The sequence below is a fragment of the Dipodomys merriami genome, unplaced genomic scaffold (assembly GCF_024711535.1).
Source record: "Dipodomys merriami isolate MVZ:Mamm:240054 unplaced genomic scaffold, mDipMer1.0.p SCAF_59, whole genome shotgun sequence".
Lineage (NCBI taxonomy): Eukaryota > Metazoa > Chordata > Mammalia > Rodentia > Heteromyidae > Dipodomys > Dipodomys merriami.
In genome coordinates, this window is record NW_027206168.1 from 4,388,613 (window position 1) to 4,406,799 (window position 18,187).

Sequence of the window (18,187 nt, forward strand, 5' to 3'; positions counted from 1 at the left end):
CAAAACTGTTCCCAGGCTGTGCCATGGCTCCACTTGGAACCCTGCAACTGCTGGTGCCTCTCCAGAGGCATCACTTGGAGGAAGCGCTCCTCAGGATTGCTCTGCCTGTACTTAGGACTGTGGGGTGGGAGTCTAGAAAGCCCAAGTTCTGTGTAAACTGATGGCTACCCCTCCCTGAGCCCTTCACCTCCTTACTCTTTCCCACCCCTCTTTCTCTACTCTGCTGTCCCAGGGTCTGGCCCATCTCCATGCCCACAAGGTGATCCATCGAGACATCAAGGGACAGAATGTGTTGCTGACAGAGAATGCCGAGGTCAAGTTAGGTGCGCTGCTTCCTTCTGAGGTGCTCTTACCTCCAACACAGAATGGGGTCCCTTTCTCTCTCCAGTGTGCTGGGGAGGCCTACTCCCTCCCCTGCTCCCTGCCCTGGGATGCCTCTCTCCTGCTGAAAAATCTTAAGGAGCTTCTTACCTGCCACCTGCGTAGCACACAGGTGTCTACCCACAGTCAGCGGGAGATGGGATGGTGTGATCCCCATTGTCAGGGATTCTTTCCCTTGGTCCCCAAGAAGCAGGAAGAACAGGTCAAGGTGGAGTGGAAGGGGGGGCTAAGGTGACTGGATAGAAACAGGCCTCAGCTGCCCCGGGCCAGGCACATCCACATCCTGAGATGTGAGACAATGGAGCACACAGTGTTCCTCATGCTAACTCCTCCCCGTTTCGCAGTGGACTTTGGGGTGAGTGCTCAGCTGGACCGCACTGTGGGCAGGCGGAACACTTTCATTGGGACCCCATACTGGATGGCCCCAGAGGTCATTGCCTGTGATGAGAACCCCGATGCCACCTATGATTACAGGGTATGAAGTGGGAAGAAGGGAACGAAGGGGCTTCCAGAGGACATGTATGACTCATATGGGGTCTAATGGATAGCTTCAAAGTCAGGCATAAACAGAGTGGGAAGCAAAATGAAGATGTGCTAGCATGTTAGCAGTGAGATTGAGTGCAGCGAGACCTACCTGCTTGCCTGCCTATAATGTCAGCATTTGGGAGCCTGAGGCGAGGATCTCAAGTTCCAGACCAGCCTGAGCTATCTCAAAAAATTGGGCACTTAGTGATTAACTCCTTTTATCCTGGCTACTTAGGAGGCTTGGTTCTAAGGATTGTGGTTCGAAGCCAGCCTACGCAGGAAAGTCTGTGAGACTCTTATGTCCAATTAACCCCAAAAAGTTGGAAGTGGAGGTGGGGCTCTAGTGGTAGTAGCACAAAAGCTCAGGGATAGCACCGAGGCCCAGTGTTCAAGCCCCATGAATGACAGAGAAAGAAAAGAGGAATGTTTTATGGCAAGGAAGGTATGGATGGGAGGCCCAGATGACTTGGCATACACTGGTCTCGGGAAAGAGTGTGGAGCAGAAAGGGGTTGTGGAGATGGCAGTGTGGTAGATAGAAAAATCACTGGGCATAATTGTCACCTGTCACCACCTCTCTCCCCTCCACAGAGTGACATTTGGTCTCTAGGAATCACAGCCATCGAAATGGCAGAGGGAGCCCCCCGTAAGTGCTGAGTCTCTCCTGGGTAGGATGTGAGAAAGGGGACCGAGAGGTTGGGCGTGAGGGAGGAGGTCATGTTGAGGAGTGGTCCTTTGGGCTCACCAAGTGGCAGAGGGGACCAACTGTCCTTTCCGTGTCCCAGCTCTGTGTGACATGCATCCCATGCGAGCCCTCTTCCTCATCCCTCGGAACCCACCACCTAGGCTCAAGTCCAAGAAATGGTAAGTCTTTGAAGGGGTGAGATGTGGGAAGAAAGGTCATACCAACCCAATGCCCCTTTGTGTTCAGGCTTGGATCTGTATCATGAAAGAGGTGTAGGGGTGGTGGGATTCGGTATGGAGGTCAGGAAGGGAAGTCAAAGTGGTTGGGGATAAGTGCTTCCCCCCTCTTCTTCCTGTGATCCTCCATCCCAAGGGGGGCCCCCGAGTGTGAGCCACCACCATTTCCAGGTCTAAGAAGTTCATTGACTTCATTGACACCTGTCTGATCAAGACTTACCTGAGCCGCCCACCAACCGAGCAGCTGCTCAAGTTTCCCTTCATTCGAGACCAGCCCACGGAGCGGCAGGTCCGCATCCAACTCAAGGACCACATTGATCGCTCCCGGAAGAAGCGGGGTGAGAAAGGTCAGTGGGCAGATGGGAGCCAGAAACACTTAGGAGACAATTCTGCCCCATCTATTCTCTGCTGCCCCTGTGGCTTCTTTGCACATCTCTCCCAGGCCCCAGCTCTCCCCGTAGAAGGAATATCCCCACATATCCAGCCCGAGTCACCTTTCCGAATGAGGATGGCCTTTCTTGTCCCTCACGCGCATGTGTGAGCGCACAGAGCATCTTGAACCCTGCCCACTTCGGGGTATGGCCCCTGTCTGTCCAGCTCCAAACTGAGATGTCTCCCCACTGCTCCAGGAGCTGGGCCACCTAGACAGGCCTTACTGGCCATCTAAGATTGCCCTAGTCCAGAGTGGGGCCTGGGGCACTGGGCAGATCAACAGAGGAAGTCTACCCCCTGCAGAGGAAACGGAGTATGAGTACAGTGGCAGTGAAGAAGAAGATGACAGCCATGGAGAGGAAGGAGAGCCAAGGTGGGTTTGGCTAGGAGGCAGGCAGGAGCTGGAGGGGACAACAGTGGACATTGGCTTGGGGACTGTCCGTCTTGGGGAGGGACAGGGTGGTTCAGAGCTGAAGTGGACAAAAGGCTGGACGGAAGCTGGCTGTGGTGGTGTGCATCTGTGCGCTCCTCACTACTCAGGAGGCTGCAGCAGGAGAAAACAGATCTCCTGGGAGTGACCAGAGGCAGATTGGCCTAGTGGACAGGTTCCCCTGGGCTGAGGGAGCACTAGTGAGTTCTGACCTTGTGCTCCTTTGTGTCACTGATGCAGCTCCATCATGAATGTGCCTGGGGAGTCTACACTACGCCGTGAATTCCTCCGACTCCAGCAGGAGAATAAGAGCAACTCAGAGGCTCTAAAGCAGCAGCAGCAACTGCAGCAGCAGCAGCAGAGAGACCCAGAGGCCCACATCAAACACCTGCTGCACCAGCGGCAGCGCCGCATAGAGGAGCAGAAGGAGGAACGGCGGCGAGTAGAGGAGGTAGGACCATTCTGGCCCACCTACCTGCCTTGACCCCCATCCCTGGTTCCAACAGGACAGTGGGGACAATAGGGGAGTGACCAAGGGCCTTCCTTCCTATTCCTTCTCTAACACATACAACCATGTCATGCACATTAGAATACAGTCTTACACAAATGGAAGAATTTGAAGGAATTTTCTGGTTTCCATGTTCATAGATGGACTTTAAACTTTTGTCTAGACAGGAGGTAGCAGGCTGAAACATCCTCCCCACAAAGCAGGTCCCCATCTCTGTTGAACAAAGACTAGGTTACAAGAAAGCCTGCTACAGAAGCACCTTCTGCAATTTTCTTTTAGTGTAAATAGCATTAGGAAGTGAGGAACAAAGGAGAGCCTAATGAGGTAGGTGAAGGCTGGCCAGCAAGCTCACTGCCGAAATGGTCGCTCCATGTGTATGGGCTCCTTCTGCAGCTGTGCTTGTTTGGGGGAGACAGATTCTGGTCATGAAGATTACTGGTGTGTCAAAAATTACTCCTTAAATCCACAGATTGCTTCCCTATGCATGGCCACGTAGTGTCCTCTAGTGGCCAAATGCCGTCACTGGTGTCCACCAGAGAAAGGTTGAGTTGAGAGGCCAGGGTTTACTGTGGTGGACCCTTGGTTTCATTTGTTGTTTTGTGGAGCCGAGAGTAGAGAAAGGTGTTACCGAATTCCTCCTACCCCAAGGTCAGAGTTTGCTTTCAGCTCCTCTTCCCAAGCTAAGCCCTTGCTGGTCATGGTGCACCAGGAACTGACTCTGAAGCAGGTGTATTATGCAGAAACATGGTGGAGCCATTCTCTTACTACCATCCCTGTGAAGCAAGGAGTCACTCCCCTACCACCTATGGGAAGGGTCCCCCTCCCAGGGCTGTGCTGCCCTAACATATAGTGCAGTCCTCAAGAGCACCCCTATTGGACCCACAGCAACAACGGCGAGAGCGAGAGCAGCGGAAGCTGCAGGAGAAGGAGCAGCAGAGGCGGCTGGAGGACATGCAGGCCCTGCGTCGGGAGGAGGAACGGCGGCAGGCAGAGCGGGAGCAGGTACTGAGGCCAGAGCACACTGCACACACCCGCCTCCCAGTCCTTCCCTGCCCCTGCCCCCTGCTCCTGCTGCCTGCCCACCCCCCTGTTGCTCCCTGAACCCCAGATTCCTCCTATCTTTTCTAGCTTCACTCTTTCTCTCTGTTTTCTCCCACCCTTCAACCCCCACCCTGGCTCCCTGTCCTCCTCCTGTCTCTGTGCCTTCATTCCCCATCTCTACCCATCCCAACTCCTCTCCCTGGTACCTTCCCTCATGGTCCCCACCTGCTTCCTCCTCATCACCTCTGCCCTCTTCTTCCCATATGTACCTCCTCACCCCCCCCCCCCGCCACTCCGGGGGGACTCATTTTTCCTCGGCTCCCCGTCATCCTCACCCTGCTGATTCCTTCCTTTGCCGCCGCTGCACCCTCCTCCGCTGCCTCTCCCACTCTCCCTGCCCTGTGCCCCCACCCCACCCCCCAGGAATATATCCGTCACAGGCTAGAGGAGGAGCAGCGACAGCTCGAGATCCTTCAGCAACAGCTGCTCCAGGAACAGGCCCTGCTGCTGGTAACGGGGTCCCTTGGCGTCCTCAGGAAGATAGCATCCAGGGCTGTTTTGCTGGATTGGGATGGGAACACTGTAGGGGACGGGACTCGCCAAGATACCAGGGGAAGCAGCTCTTCTAGGCAATTGGAGGAAAGACAGGGCATGCCTGCTCGAACTCCCAGGGCCACATCCTGCTGAGCCCTCCCTCTCCCTACCCTTGGGCCCAGGAATACAAACGGAAGCAGCTCGAGGAGCAGCGGCAGTCCGAGCGGCTCCAGAGGCAGCTGCAGCAGGAGCATGCCTACCTCAAGTCCCTGCAGCAGCAGCAACAGCAGCAGCAGCTCCAGAAGCAGCAGCAGCAGCAGCAACAGCAACAGATCCTGCCTGGGGACAGAAAGCCTCTGTATCACTACGGCCGGGGCATTAATCCTGCTGATAAGCCAGCCTGGGCCCGAGAGGTACTCTCTGTCTCCTTTGCCCCTAAGAAATACTCCATTCTGCCTGAGGCCAATGAATTTGTGAGAAGCAACTGATCTACCACACTGGGCCCTGGGAAGGGGGAAGATTACCTGGCACAGGCCATAGTGCTACAACAGTTGGAGCAGTGGGGATGTAAATGTTGAGATGAAAGAAGCAAGGAATCAACCTGCTTGACACCCCTTTGTATCGCAGGTAGAAGAAAGAACAAGGATGAACAAGCAGCAGAACTCTCCCTTGGCCAAGACCAAGCCAAGCAGTACAGGACCAGAGCCTCCCATTTCACAGGCCTCCCCTGGTCCGCCAGGACCTCTTTCTCAAACTCCTCCCATGCAGAGGCCGGTGGAGCCCCAGGAGGGACCACACAAGGTGAGTCTCTGCCATTCCTAGATAACACATGGGCCCAGGGATCCCTGCGCACAGCACAGGTACAGTGTCCACAGACATGCCCTCCTTCACGCACACAGCTCAGGTCATGTCCACCTTCCATGTATACAGCACAGGACATGTTGTTCTTCATGCACAAAGCACAGGCCACCTGGGCAGATACCTTCACCTGCTGGCTGCTGTGTGTCTGCCCTCCTTACCTGCTAGTCCCTTGATGAAAGGGGCAAGTGATGCCCTTTCTCAGCCCAGCCCCAGCCGCAGGTGGGGGTGCAGGTGGCAGAGCAGGCTGCCCACCCTCCCTGGTCTCTCCCTGCAGAGCCTGGTGGCACACCGGGTCCCACTGAAGCCATATGCCGCACCTGTGCCCCGATCCCAGTCCCTGCAGGACCAGCCCACTCGAAACCTGGCTGCCTTCCCAGCCTCCCACGACCCGGATCCTGCTGTTCCCACACCCACTGCCACACCCAGTGCCCGAGGAGCTGTGATCCGCCAGAACTCTGATCCCACCTCTGAAGGGCCTGGCCCTAGCCCGAATCCCCCATCCTGGGTCCGGCCAGATAATGAGGCCCCACCCAAGGTAAGGACAGCACTGGAGAACAGAGAGAACAGAGGGCGGTGAAGGCAGGGCAGGCAAGGCAGAGTTCTGAGTGGGAAGGGAAGAAAGAGAACGCAGCCCTGCTGTGCCTGGTGATCTGCACCTAACTGGATCGCCAGGACACTAGGGAGCAGCCTTTCTGGGCAGGAATCCCAGCTCCACCATTTCCCAGCTTCCACACTTCCACCTGTTTGCCTATCCACCAGTGCTGGGAAGGGCACCTCAGGGTGGCAGGAGGAGGATGAGTGTCCATGGTGTGCTGCGCAGGGCTGACAGGCTACCCTGGCTGCTCTCTTCGTAGGTGCCTCAGAGGACCTCATCTATTGCCACTGCCCTTAACACCAGTGGGGCTGGAGCATCCCGGCCAGCCCAGGCTGTCCGCGCCAGGTAACCCTGCAGAGGGACTGGGTAGCAGCCTAGGGAGTAGGAGCATAGGGGACTTGACCAGGTTCCCCACCCAGGGACGGGCAAGCCTGACCCGGTCACCTCAGCCCCTCCCTGCCCCCTCCCGCGCCCTGTGCTCCCTCCACAGACCTCGCAGCAACTCCGCCTGGCAAATCTATCTGCAAAGGCGAGCAGAGCGGGGCACCCCCAAGCCTCTAGGGCCCCCTGCTCAGCCCCCTGGCCCGCCCAACACCTCTAGGTAATGGAGTCACCCCTCACTCACTGTCACCTCTCACTTCTGCCAATGGCTCTCCTGGTGATGGCCCCCTGCAGGTGCAGCCGGACCCCAGGGATGGGGTGCAGCTCCTTGACCCTCCGCTCTGCTCCCTTTCAGTAACCCTGACCTCAGGAGGAGCGACCCTGGCTGGGAGCGCCCCGACAGTGCTCTGCCTGCTTCTCATGGACACCTCCCCCAGGCTGGCTCGCTGGAGCGAAACCGGAACCGGGTGGGAAGTACGTGAGCCAGGGCTGTGCCTTGGCCTGGCCCTTGACCCAGGCTTGATCTGGACGGGCCCTGTCTTTGATGGCTGTGGGCCAAAACAGCAGAGGGGCAAGGGAGACCAGGGCGGGCATGGAACATGGTGCTGGGCCCTGGGCTCAGGGCCACAGGACCAGCTAGGGTATGGGCAGGCCACCCCCTCCAGGTGCCAGTGACCTCCCTTCTCCCACCTTGCCACGGCCAGCCTCCACCAAACTGGACAGCTCCTCCCCAGTGCTTTCCCCTGGGAACAAAGCCAAGCCTGATGACCACCGTTCCCGGCCAGGCCGGCCCGCAGTGAGTCATCTGATGGCAGGCGTAGCCCTGCATTCTCCGGGTGGGGGGGCCTTGGGGCAGCATGTGGAGCCTCCAGAGCCCTGGGGTAGGCACTGGGTACCAAAGATGGGACCTTCACTAATGCACACAACAGGAGAACTGTGGGGATCGTGACAACGTGTCTCATGTTACTAACCTCTCTTACCTCTTATGCCTCCTCCTGGCTGCCTTTCTCCCCCTGCGGCCCCTCCCAGAGCTATAAGCGAGCAATTGGTGAGGTTAGTGAGAGGGGCTGCTGTGGGAGCTTCTCCTGTCTCTTGGTCCCCTCTGTACTGCCTTGTACCTGAGCCCTACTGGCTCCCCTCAAACCTCTCCTCTCCTGTAGGATTTTGTGTTGCTGAAAGAACGGACCCTGGACGAGGCCCCCCGGCCTCCCAAGAAGGCCATGGACTATTCATCCTCCAGTGAGGAGGTGGAGAGCAGTGAAGATGATGAAGAGGAAGGCGATGGTGAACCATCAGAAGGGAGCAGAGATACTCCTGGAGGCCGGTAAGGGGCATCCTGGGGTTGGGCCCACCTGCATCAGAGGGGAGCAGTGGAGGAGGGGTTACATTCCAGCTGTGGCAACTGTGAAAATGGGGGGGTGCTGGCTTTCCACCTCTCCCACAGTTCTGCTGATGGTGAGGCCCTTGCAGATGCTGTCTCTGCACCAGCCTTCTCTAAGTGCCACATGGGGAACCCCCCCTCCATTCATGGAGGGCTGAGCAGTGTTTCAGTTACGCTGAGAGCCCAAGTCACTGTGATGTGCTTTCTGTGGCATTTGGGTGGCAGGCAGAACCTGGAGGTCCCTCTTCTCTTCCACAGCAGCGATGGAGACACAGACAGTGTCAGCACCATGGTAGTTCACGATGTCGAGGAGATGTCTGGGACCCAGGCCCCATATGGGGGTGGCACCATGGTGGTCCAGCGTGTAAGTGGAACCCTCTTGCCTCTGCCAATACCTGAGCGTTCCTTCTGAAGACTCTGTGCTAACCCTTCCCTCTGTTGTTCAGACTCCTGAGGAGGAGCGGAGCCTGCTGCATGCTGATAGCAATGGCTACACAAACCTGCCTGATGTGGTCCAGCCCAGCCACTCCCCAACAGAGAACAGCAAAGGCCAAAGCCCCCCATCAAAGGATACAGGCAGTGACGTGAGTGGGTTGGTACAGGTCCCTGGAGTGAGAGGAGAGCCCTTGGGGTGGGCAGGAGGCCTGGGCTTGCTGGGGCCCTGAGATGTGCTCAGTGGGGACCTGGAATCGCGTTATTCGCCTGACTGCTGACTCTCTCTGCTCCCACAGTACCAGTCTCGAGGGCTGGTGAAGGCCACTGGCAAGAGCTCCTTCACAATGTTTGTGGATCTAGGGATCTACCAGCCTGGCACTGGGGACACCATCCCCATCACAGGTAAGGACACAGCTGCTGTGAGGCCTGCCTGGCTCACAGCGGGCCTGGAGGGGAGCACAGCTGTCTCTGAGGATGAGCTCTTTCTTTTGGGCCTTAGCTCCTTCCCTGGTACAGGTGCAAGAGAAGGGCTTCCCAGACTGGATGGGGAGGGGCGTGCTAGAGTAGTGTGTAAAAGGAAGCCAGGACTGTCATCAGGCATTTTTCGCCTTGCGGCCACAGTGCTCTTCATCTCTTCCCTGTACCTCCTATTCTCCAGTCTTTCCCTTCCTTCCTGATTATCCCGAAACACCAAGATCAGATGTTAGAGGCTTAGGGTAGATGAGAGATAGCTGAATGAACTGCAGGTTACCCCCCTTCCTCTTCCTCCTAGCCCTGGTGGGCGATGGTAGTCGGCTGGATCAGCTGCAGTACGACGTGAGGAAGGGTTCTGTGGTGAATGTGAATCCCACCAACACCCGCGCTCACAGCGAAACACCCGAGATTCGCAAATACAAAAAGCGGTTCAACTCGGAGATCCTCTGCGCAGCCCTTTGGGGTAAGCTGGGGCTGGGAAGGTGGAGAGGGGTCTAGTGAGTAAGGGCCTGCTTCTCCCTCTCACCTACCAAAGGGCTCCTGTTGTAGGAGTCAACCTGCTGGTGGGCACAGAGAATGGGCTGATGTTACTGGACCGCAGCGGGCAGGGCAAGGTGTATGGACTCATCGGGCGGCGACGCTTCCAGCAAATGGATGTACTGGAAGGCCTCAACTTGCTCATCACCATCTCAGGTATGTGGGTGGGGGCTGGGGCTGGGGCTCAGCCCGTTGGCTCTGTTGCTGTCTTCAGCCTGGGAGGAGGGCAACCTTGGTCCAGAAGACAGAAGGTGGGACAGCTTTCTCACCCCTAGTGGTGTGTAGGGGTGGGGGAGGTGGCAGCTTGGGCCTTCGATGAGGACGGGAGTGTGTGTGTGTATGTGTGTGTGTGTGTGCATGTGCGTGTGTACGTGTACGTGTGTCTGTGTGTCCATCTCTCAGGGAAGAGGAACAAACTTCGGGTATATTACCTGTCCTGGCTTCGAAACAAGATTCTGCACAATGACCCAGAGGTGGAGAAGAAGCAGGGCTGGACCACCGTGGGGGACATGGAGGGCTGTGGGCACTACCGTGTCGGTGAGAATGTCACTGGGGGCCTGAGCTAAATGCTGGCAAAGCCTTGAAGTCCAAGAGTTGGGCCTGGGGCTGGGGTGACCTAGGGAAGGGACCTGCAGCATGAGAAAGGGGAGTCCTCACATCCCTCTTCTTTTCCTGCCCCCAGTGAAGTACGAGCGCATTAAGTTCCTTGTCATTGCCCTGAAGAACTCTGTGGAGGTGTACGCCTGGGCCCCTAAACCCTACCACAAATTCATGGCCTTCAAGGTAATCTTAGCCTCGACTCCTAACTCTATTCTAAGGTCCTGCTTCTCCACCTGCCCACCCTGATCCCTTCTCTCCTCAACAGTCCTTTGCTGACCTCCCTCACCGCCCACTGCTGGTGGACCTGACGGTGGAGGAGGGGCAACGCCTCAAGGTTATCTATGGCTCCAGCGCTGGCTTCCATGCTGTGGATGTGGACTCGGGGAACAGCTACGACATCTACATCCCAGTGCACGTGAGCTCAGCAGGGCTGCAAGGAGAGTGGGGCCAGGGAGTCTGGGTTCCTAGACCAGAGACCCCAGCCTGCCCTGTCCTCCTCAGATCCAGAGCCAGATCACACCCCATGCCATCATCTTCCTCCCCAATACTGATGGCATGGAGATGCTGCTGTGCTACGAGGATGAAGGCGTTTACGTCAACACGTACGGACGGATCATTAAGGATGTGGTGCTACAGTGGGGAGAGATGCCCACCTCTGTGGGTGAGTGCGGGGTGTCCTCCACGCTGCCCATCCCTAGGGTGACCCAGGAGTGGCTTACTTACCCTTCCACTACCCTCTCCCCACAGCCTACATCTGCTCCAACCAGATCATGGGCTGGGGCGAGAAAGCCATTGAGATCCGTTCTGTGGAGACAGGCCACCTGGATGGGGTCTTTATGCACAAAAGAGCCCAGAGGCTCAAGTTCCTGTGTGAGCGGAATGACAAGGTGAGAGGCTCTGCTAGAAGGGCCTGAATCCCTGTACCAGGCTGGCTCCTACCACCCTGGGGTCTATTCAGAGATCTGTAGGAAGGGACGGTTCTGGTGTCTTAGTACAGTACACAATCACAGCCTCCCTCATCTCCCTCTTGTCCCATTCTGCAGTTTCTTTTACTTCTTCTCTGTTCATTGAGACTCACCCCCATCCCTTGGTGATGGCTTCTTCTACCCCAACCAGGTGTTTTTTGCCTCAGTCCGCTCCGGGGGCAGCAGCCAAGTTTACTTCATGACTCTGAACCGTAACTGCATCATGAACTGGTGATGGGCCCCAGTACTGGGACTGCTCCACTTGGACCCAGCTCTTCTCCAACAGCCAAACTTCCCAGGCTGCCCCTAATTCCCCTCCCTGGGCTTTTGCTTTACTGGTTTGATTCACTGGAGCCTGCCGGGAACGTGACCTCTGATCCCCGATGCTTTTGTGATCACGTGACCATCCTCTTTCCCAAAATGTTCTTTCCCCAAAACTGTGCCTGTCCCCAACTTCTGGGGAAGGACACAGCTCCCCTTCCCAGGAATTGAATGGGCCTTGTCTCTCCCCTTTAATTAAGAGGAGAGTGCTTGGGGCTTGGACCCCTTAATCCATTGCTGCTGACTAGGCAGGGCTCTGGACCCCTTTATTTGCACGACAAGGGAGCCGGCTCCCCCCCTTGAATGTACCAGACTCTGGGGGGGTCACTGGGCCCTAGATTCTAAGGGGGGGGTCACCAGCCACTCCAGGGGCAGGGACCATTTCCTCATTTTCTGAAAGCACTTTAATGATTTCCCCTCTCCCCAAACCCCAGGGAATGGAGGGGAGACCCTGCCAGCCAAAACATTCCCCCTTTCTAGCCCCCATCTCTCCTAGCCTCTCCCCTTTCCTGGTAGGGGGGAGGGGAAGGAACAGGGAGTTCTTGCCCTCCACAACCCCTTGCTTGCATCTGTATATAGTGTGAGCAGCAAGTAGCCCTTCTCTTTCCCTGACCCCCCTCAATGTAGTGGCCTTGGATATTCCGTTTGTTAATAAAGACAGTTCAACCAGCTCCCACCATTTCAGGCCTCTTATTATTGTATTTTTTTTCTTTTTTCTTGTTACTAGTTCTGGGGCTTGAACTCTGGGCCTGGGCTCTATCCCTGAGCTTTTATGCTCAAGGCTAGCATTCCACCACTTGAGCCACAGCTCCACTTCCAGCCTTTTTGGTACTTAAGAGTCTCATGGACTTTCCTGCCCAGGCTGGCTTCCAACTATGATCCTCAGATTCAGTCTCCTGAGTAGCAAGTATTACAGGCGTGAGCCACCAGCATCCAGCTATTGTGTTTTCTTTCACAATACTGGGTATGGGTCAGGGAGAGCCAGCAGGAGGTGGGACAGGAGCACTGTGTGTGTAATCTGTTAGTGATTACACTCATAGAGGTGAGATGTATGAGGCCGGGCCCAGAAAACTTAGGTGTCATGATTGAGGAAGAGCAGGACATCCGGGCCCTAAACCTGAAATGGTCTTCCCCTTCAGCAAGATAAAGCCAAAGAACCTGTGGATGCTCCCCAGGCCTCACTTTGAGGGGACTATTCTATTGTCTAGCAAGTGGACAAAGATCACTTAAAAGCTCATAGGTCTAGAGAGTCACTGTGCTAAGAGAAAAAGGCAGAGATCTACAGAGCTGAAGTAAGGGCAAACTGCTCTCTGGAGGGTTGGCACCAAGGGCCTACTCACGGCATGCACCCCCTACGGGACCACAGTGGCACATGCAATCTCTGGGGGAAGTTCGCAAAACAAATTCATTGTCAAGGGATTATAATTCAGCTTTTCGAGATCTATGTCCTGGGTAAGGAAAATTGACGCTGGGGCAAGTGCAGGCTCAAGGTTGGATGCATGGCGAGTAAGGGAGATCGGGCACCTGGTTGAAGTAGCCCCCAAGGAAGATGAGGGCGGAACCCACACTGAAAAGCACCAGGGCGGCCCAGAAGCAGACGTTGTCCAGCGCCTTTCCCATGCGCACCCAGTCGGACACCTCCTGGGGAAGAGAGTCAGGCTGAGTCCCGGGAAGGGGCAGCTTCCCGGCCCTAGGCCCCTGCCTCTGGCTCCTGGCCCACCTCGCCGGCAGCCTCCTGATCTCGCATGCTCTCGGCCACGAAGTTCACAGCGTCCACACAGCACCGGATCTCGGGGGCTGCGGCTGCCAGGCTCTGGCAGAGGGCCGCTGGCGGAGGGACACGGCCTTTCACGAAGTGCTTCCTCCGCCGCGGCACCCTCCTCCGCCCCCCTCCCGCCCGGGACGCGCGGCTCACCGGCGCAGGCCCCGTGCCGGTGCCGCTGCCCCTCAAACACCAGCTCGCTCCGCGGCTTCTTCAAGATCAGCTCCTCCGCACGGAGCAGTATGCCCACGGAAGAGGCCCGCCGGGGCGGCGAAGCGGCGCCGGGCGTCTCGGAGGGCGGCCCCGAGCCCAGGAGCCGCGGCAGCAGCTCCAGCAGCACCTGCAGCCGGGGGCGGGGTCAACCGGAGGCCCCGTCCCCGCCCGCCCCTCCGCTCCCTCCCCCCTCTCCCTCCGTACGTGGCGCAGCCTCGGGGACGTGGCGTGAGTTGTGGGTGTCCGCAAGGAGACGTTGAGCACAATGACGCAATTCATGACAATGAGCGTGGCGACCACCATGACGAAAATGAGATACCTGGGGAGTCCGGGGTGCGTGACGTCACGGCACCCCGCCTCTGACGTCACCTCATTGCCCACAGCCAATAAAGACGCTGGTGCGAGCCTCTGACCTCACAAACGCACCCCCTCCGCAAGTGGTGGTGATACGGCCCTTCAGGGTCCCCCTCGGCGAGGCCCCGGGCAGCCACTAGCCCCTCTGCCCTCCCTACCATCTGTGGCAGCCATGAAGGGCGCCCCCAGCAGCCTGGAAACGCTGCTATGGGTCTACAACTTCCACAGCTCCACCGAGGTGAGGTCGCAGAGCGGCTGGAGACGCCGCCCCCCACCACGGCCTCACTCCCCCCCACCCCGCCGGGAGCCTGGCCCCCTAACCCCAAGGCCCCCCCACCCCTGGTCCTCCCGCAGGTGGCCCTCCAGTCCCCGCTCCTGTCTTCCCTGGAACTCGCCGTGGCCGCCGCTCACGAATATCTGGAGCAGAAGTTCAAACAGCTCAACTCCACTGAGCCGCAGGAGCCACGCGAGCCGCAGGAGCTGCCCACGCCGCCCGCCCCGAAGCCCACCCTAAGGCTGGTGCTGCGAGAGGCAGCAGCCAGCATCGTGAGCTTCGGCGCCACCTTATTAGAGGTACGGCGTTGGGGGTGGGGGGAGGACGGGGGGGTGAGAAAAAGGGGCAGCAAGAGGCAGGAACCCCACTTCCCCAGCCCTGTCCCCCCCCCATGCAGATCTCAGCCCTATGGCTACAGCAGGAGGTGCGGCGCCTGGACGGCAGCGGCAGCCGCTCTAGCCTGGCCCCAGACGCCGGGAACCCGGCCGGAGCGCTGACCCGCATAGCCCAAGCTGCGGGGCAGGGGGCTAGGCAAGCGGGGGCCGCCGCGGGCGCGAGCGCCCGGCTCATGGTGCAGGGCGCGTGGCTGTGCCTGTACAGACGGAGTCTGCAGGGATCCGCCACACTCCTGGAACAGTGGGGACGCCAGCTGGGCTTTGGAATCCCCGGGGAAGCGGTGAGTTCGGGAGGGGGGGAGGGGGTGCCCTCGGAGCCATGGTAAAGGGGAGGGGGGCTGGGGAGACATTAAGCCAGATTGTCCCCTCAATAGACATCTTCAGCAGAGGTGTTGTCCAGCAGCAGTGAGGAGGAAGAAGCAGAGACTCCATCACAGTCCCAGCCCCACTCCGCATCCAAATAAAGCCCCACAAAGAACGTCCGCCAAAGGCCCTCCTCAAGTCTCTTGATTCGCGGCTGCACCTCTACCCAGGCTGCCCCTGGCTACAACTCCGGCCAGCATGGCCCCGCCCCTACCCCCCAGCCTTTCACAGGCCCCGCCCTCGTGACCACGCCCCTTCATCCTCACGGCCTGTCTCAACCCCGCCCCGCAGGACCCGCCTCTACTGACGCCCGTCCTCACCTGGCCTCGGCCCCGCCCCCTCCGCAGAGCCCCGCCCCTGCCTGGCCTCGGCCCCGCCTCCGCAGCTCCGGGCTCCGCCCTGCAGTTACCTGCCTAGCAGCGGCACGCTCAGTGACGTCTCTGGGATTTTCTGGGCAATTAGGAACAAGAAGACAGTCTGGGCGAGCAGGACGTTGATAGAAACCGTGCATTTCTGGCCGCCGGCTGCAAGGAGCTTCCGGTCAGACCCAGCCCCGGCCTTGGAAGCGAGTTTGGGTTCAAGTTCGGGATCCTTTCTTACCCTGCGCTGGCAGGAAGTAGGCCAGCAGCACGAGGCCCGAAATGAGCACGCAGGGCACGATGATGTTAATGATGTAAAAGAGCGGCTTCCGGCGGATGATAAGAGAGTACATGACGTCAGTTTCCCCCTGGCTGTCAACCGAGTCTCCTTGGTGGCGGCGGATCACCCCAGGGCAGAAGTCGATGGCCCACTCCCCGTTCTCTGCAAGAAAGGATGGGGCTCAGTCTGGCCTCTCTCACATCTGACCCTGAAGCCTGTAAACCCCATCCTCAGGAGGAAAGGGGCCGGGTGCACCACCGGGGCCCCGGGCCTTCAGGATGGGGACGTTTCGGGCAGCCAGACGACAAGAGAGGAGACAGGACGTGTGTGACAGCTGAGGATGACTTTAGAAAGGGACCAGCTAAAGCCGGGTTGCTGCAGTCAGACCTTGGTATGTATGGGCGGGGGGCACCCTATTCTGGAAGGCCCCTCCGGAGCTTGTGTAAAGAGAGGGGGGGGAGTCTGGGGGCACATGGGGGCTTCACCAGTAAAGGCCTCCGTGTCGATTTCAATCTTGTCGATAGTGTCGCCATTGTCGTCCACAGCAAAGATGAACTCCACCTCTTGGGCATTGTAGGTCTGAGAGCTGTGGGACCAGAGCCAGGGTTCCTATGGCAAAACCTCAGGCCTGGGCCCTGCCTGCGGCCCACCCTTGAAGCCCGGATCTGGCCCGATAATAAGGCCCTGTCTATACACCTGTTAACATCCCTAAGTTATGGGGGGGGGTTGTTTTTTTGGTCGTGGGGCTTGAACTCTGGGCCTGAACGCTGCCCCTCAGCTCTTCAGCTCAAGGCCAGCACTCTACCACTTGAGCCACAGCACCACTTCTGGTTTTCTGAGTGGTTTTTTTTGGGAAATAAGAGTCTCACAGACTTTCCTGCTCGGACTGGCTTTGAACCACGATCCTCAGATCTCAGTCTCCTGAGTAGCTAGGATTACAGGGTTGAGCCACCAGGACCGGGCTCCTATGTTTTGAGACAATGCCTCAAAACCAGCCTAAGTGGTTCTTGAACACCTGGCCTCAAGTGATTTCTCCTCCTTCCAATCCATCACCACCCTTTACCCCCCCCCCCCACACACACACACACTTAAACTGGGACTACAGGCTGGAAGTACTGGTCAGTGCCTCTCCGCCTGGTTCCACCCACTAATTGATTAGAAGGAGGTCCCCTGGTCCACCCTGGCATCCCACTTCCCCATCTGGCCCCGCCCCCTGCTCCAGGCTCTTCTAATCCTGGGATCTCTGAGTAACTCTTCCCACCGGAAAATGAGCGAGCAGTTCTGCCAGTCGAAGGGGAAGTAGGTGACCTCCACGGCGCAGGTGCTGCGGTAGATAGCTGGGGGCAGCCAGCTCACGTAGCCACCCTCCGAGACCAGCACGTTGCACTCATAGGCCACGCCGAACTGGCCATCAATACTGTGGGTTCGGGAAACGGAGCTTTTCACAAAAGGTCCTCACCCCGATCCAAGTACCCCCCAAGCCCGGTGCCCCACACCAAGCCTAACCCAGCCGCCACCTCCAAGGCTTCCCTGAATCCTGGCTTCCTGAGCGGTCCTCACTTATTTTCCAGCACAATCTCTGGCAGCCACACGAGTTCCGAAGGGACCCGCAGCGTCTCTATGCCCCCAAAGTCGTCCTTGCTGTAGTTGAGTCGGTAATCCTGCCAGTCCTGGAGTTGGGGGACAGAGGGGGCTGGGCCTCTCCTCCCCCCACCAGCAGGCTCCCAAGAGGAATGGAGGGGGAAGGGTCCACACTGCTCCCACATCCCACTCACGATTCCAATCCAGACGTTTGTGGTGAGAGTCTCCTCCTTCTCGTTCTACCCTCAGGAGGGAGGGGGGCAATTGAAACGGGGGTTCAAGACCCATAGGAAACATTAGACTGAAGCTCAGAGTTTGCACAGCCCGCTGTGGGATTGCAGGTTCTGGATTGGGGCATCTTACCAGTGAGATGAGGTTGGTCAGGGTGACCTTGAGGGTGATGGACACCGTGTCCTCCGGTGCCCTCACAGGCCGGCACCCGGGGTCATAGTTGTCAAAGAGGTGGTGATAAAGACTGTCCTCCTCATTCTTCCCGGAACCTCTGCCTGCCAGGAGTCAAGAGAAGCAGCTCCCTGGACATGCAGAGCGGAGAAGGCCTCTCCTCTCTGCCCCTCTGCACAGAAGCTCTGAGTCTGTCTTTGCAATCAACTACATCGCACCTGGGAACCCAACACTGTGCCACAGGCTACTGCTTTACCCTGGCCCCTTCTATGTGTCCACTTGCCTCCCCTGACCCCTGTCCCTACCTACCAAGAAGCCCCAAGAGAAGCAGGACACACAGCTGAGTCCTGGCCATCCTGCCGTCTGACTCTGGGTTATTCTGAGCTTTGGCAGGCCTGGAGGGAGGCAGACTAAGGTGCACATGGTGGGGGGGGGATGAGTTCCGGGCCGGGTTAGGGAACTGTCACCTAATCCTTTCCTCATCCCAGCTGCAGCTGGGAACAATTTGGCTGCTTCCAGAGGCAGCTGCCCCCTCCTGTGTTCCCTGCCTCACCCCATCCCAGCATCCTTTGCTTGGTCTTCAGCCAGCTCCCAGACCTGAATCAGGACAGGAGCAGACCTCTTTTAAAAAACAAAAAACACCCATATTGGGACCTGAACTCAAGGCCTGAGGTGCTATTCCTTAGCTTTAACTCTCAAGGCTCACTTACAGCTTTTTGGTGGTTAATTAGAGCTGAGTCTCACAGACTTTTCTGCTTGGGCTGGCTTTGAACCTCAACCCTCTCAGCCCCCTGGGTTGCTAGGATTACAATGTAAGCCACTGGCACCAGGGTTAGGAGCATGCCTAGAACTACAGACAGCAGGGAGGGATAGGGACCTTGCTC

General features: G+C 57.9%; 3 protein-coding genes across 16 annotated transcripts in view; 2 read left to right on the top strand and 1 right to left on the bottom strand.

The window, feature by feature from the left end:
* Mink1 (misshapen like kinase 1) overlaps positions 1-11,999 on the top strand; it is a 54,890-nt gene extending 42,891 nt beyond the window's left edge. The window contains exons 6-34 of one of the 13 annotated variants that reach the window (XM_070001636.1): positions 233-323; positions 726-856; positions 1,496-1,550; positions 1,690-1,768; positions 1,997-2,172; positions 2,561-2,630; positions 2,928-3,138; positions 4,081-4,197; positions 4,660-4,746; positions 4,953-5,183; positions 5,398-5,571; positions 5,906-6,166; positions 6,486-6,571; positions 6,717-6,827; positions 6,963-7,081; positions 7,312-7,403; positions 7,637-7,660; positions 7,768-7,931; positions 8,247-8,352; positions 8,435-8,572; positions 8,720-8,825; positions 9,196-9,360; positions 9,447-9,590; positions 9,837-9,971; positions 10,117-10,217; positions 10,300-10,449; positions 10,536-10,695; positions 10,782-10,921; positions 11,151-11,999. In XM_070001636.1, the coding sequence (XP_069857737.1) occupies positions 233-323; positions 726-856; positions 1,496-1,550; positions 1,690-1,768; positions 1,997-2,172; positions 2,561-2,630; positions 2,928-3,138; positions 4,081-4,197; positions 4,660-4,746; positions 4,953-5,183; positions 5,398-5,571; positions 5,906-6,166; positions 6,486-6,571; positions 6,717-6,827; positions 6,963-7,081; positions 7,312-7,403; positions 7,637-7,660; positions 7,768-7,931; positions 8,247-8,352; positions 8,435-8,572; positions 8,720-8,825; positions 9,196-9,360; positions 9,447-9,590; positions 9,837-9,971; positions 10,117-10,217; positions 10,300-10,449; positions 10,536-10,695; positions 10,782-10,921; positions 11,151-11,234 (3,708 nt within the window). In that variant the 3' untranslated portion in view covers positions 11,235-11,999. The remainder of the gene's footprint in view (positions 1-232; positions 324-725; positions 857-1,495; positions 1,551-1,689; positions 1,769-1,996; positions 2,173-2,560; positions 2,631-2,927; positions 3,139-4,080; positions 4,198-4,659; positions 4,747-4,952; positions 5,184-5,397; positions 5,572-5,905; positions 6,167-6,485; positions 6,572-6,716; positions 6,828-6,962; positions 7,082-7,311; positions 7,404-7,636; positions 7,661-7,767; positions 7,932-8,246; positions 8,353-8,434; positions 8,573-8,719; positions 8,826-9,195; positions 9,361-9,446; positions 9,591-9,836; positions 9,972-10,116; positions 10,218-10,299; positions 10,450-10,535; positions 10,696-10,781; positions 10,922-11,150) is intronic. The other 12 variants (XM_070001637.1, XM_070001641.1, XM_070001638.1 and 9 more) reach the window with 12 other exon arrangements.
* A 725-nt stretch (positions 12,000-12,724) lies between these two features.
* Chrne (cholinergic receptor nicotinic epsilon subunit) lies at positions 12,725-17,689 on the bottom strand. The gene is made up of 12 exons (XM_070001651.1): positions 17,613-17,689; positions 17,265-17,407; positions 17,096-17,140; positions 16,881-16,990; positions 16,582-16,737; positions 15,806-15,906; positions 15,282-15,482; positions 15,091-15,205; positions 13,500-13,614; positions 13,236-13,422; positions 13,041-13,147; positions 12,725-12,961 (listed from the first exon to the last, which is right to left on the bottom strand). Exons 1-12 carry the CDS (start codon positions 17,656-17,658, stop codon positions 12,806-12,808), a joined length of 1,482 nt encoding a protein of 493 aa, XP_069857752.1. The 5' UTR covers positions 17,659-17,689; the 3' UTR covers positions 12,725-12,805.
* Positions 13,712-15,099, top strand: CUNH17orf107 (chromosome unknown C17orf107 homolog). Of its 2 annotated transcripts, none has more exons than XM_070001652.1 (4): positions 13,712-13,887; positions 14,004-14,222; positions 14,300-14,599; positions 14,693-15,099. In XM_070001652.1, the coding sequence occupies exons 1-4, from the start codon at positions 13,822-13,824 to the stop codon at positions 14,780-14,782; spliced, it is 675 nt and encodes a 224-aa protein (XP_069857753.1). In that variant the 5' UTR covers positions 13,712-13,821; the 3' UTR covers positions 14,783-15,099. The 2 variants fall into 2 exon arrangements, with proteins under 2 accessions (XP_069857753.1, XP_069857754.1); XM_070001653.1 differs by having other exon boundaries at positions 13,717-13,887; positions 14,321-14,599.
* Positions 17,690-18,187: the final 498 nt, after the last annotated feature.

Excerpts from the sequence above, each read along its gene's own strand:
- CUNH17orf107 (XM_070001652.1), top strand. The coding sequence starts at position 13,822 with ATGAAGGGCGCCCCCAGCAGCCTGGAAACGCTGCTATGGGTCTACAAC. Across the intron at positions 13,888-14,003 it reads ACTTCCACAGCTCCACCGAG|GTGGCCCTCCAGTCCCCGCT; the intron begins GTGAGGTCGCAG and ends GTCCTCCCGCAG. Across the intron at positions 14,600-14,692 it reads TTGGAATCCCCGGGGAAGCG|ACATCTTCAGCAGAGGTGTT; the intron begins GTGAGTTCGGGA and ends TCCCCTCAATAG.
- Chrne (XM_070001651.1), bottom strand. The coding sequence starts at position 17,658 with ATGGCCAGGACTCAGCTGTGTGTCCTGCTTCTCTTGGGGCTTCTTG. Across the intron at positions 16,991-17,095 it reads CAAACGTCTGGATTGGAATC|GACTGGCAGGATTACCGACT; the intron begins GTGAGTGGGATG and ends CCCCAACTCCAG. Across the intron at positions 15,483-15,805 it reads CGACACGGAGGCCTTTACTG|AGAACGGGGAGTGGGCCATC; the intron begins GTGAAGCCCCCA and ends CCTTTCTTGCAG.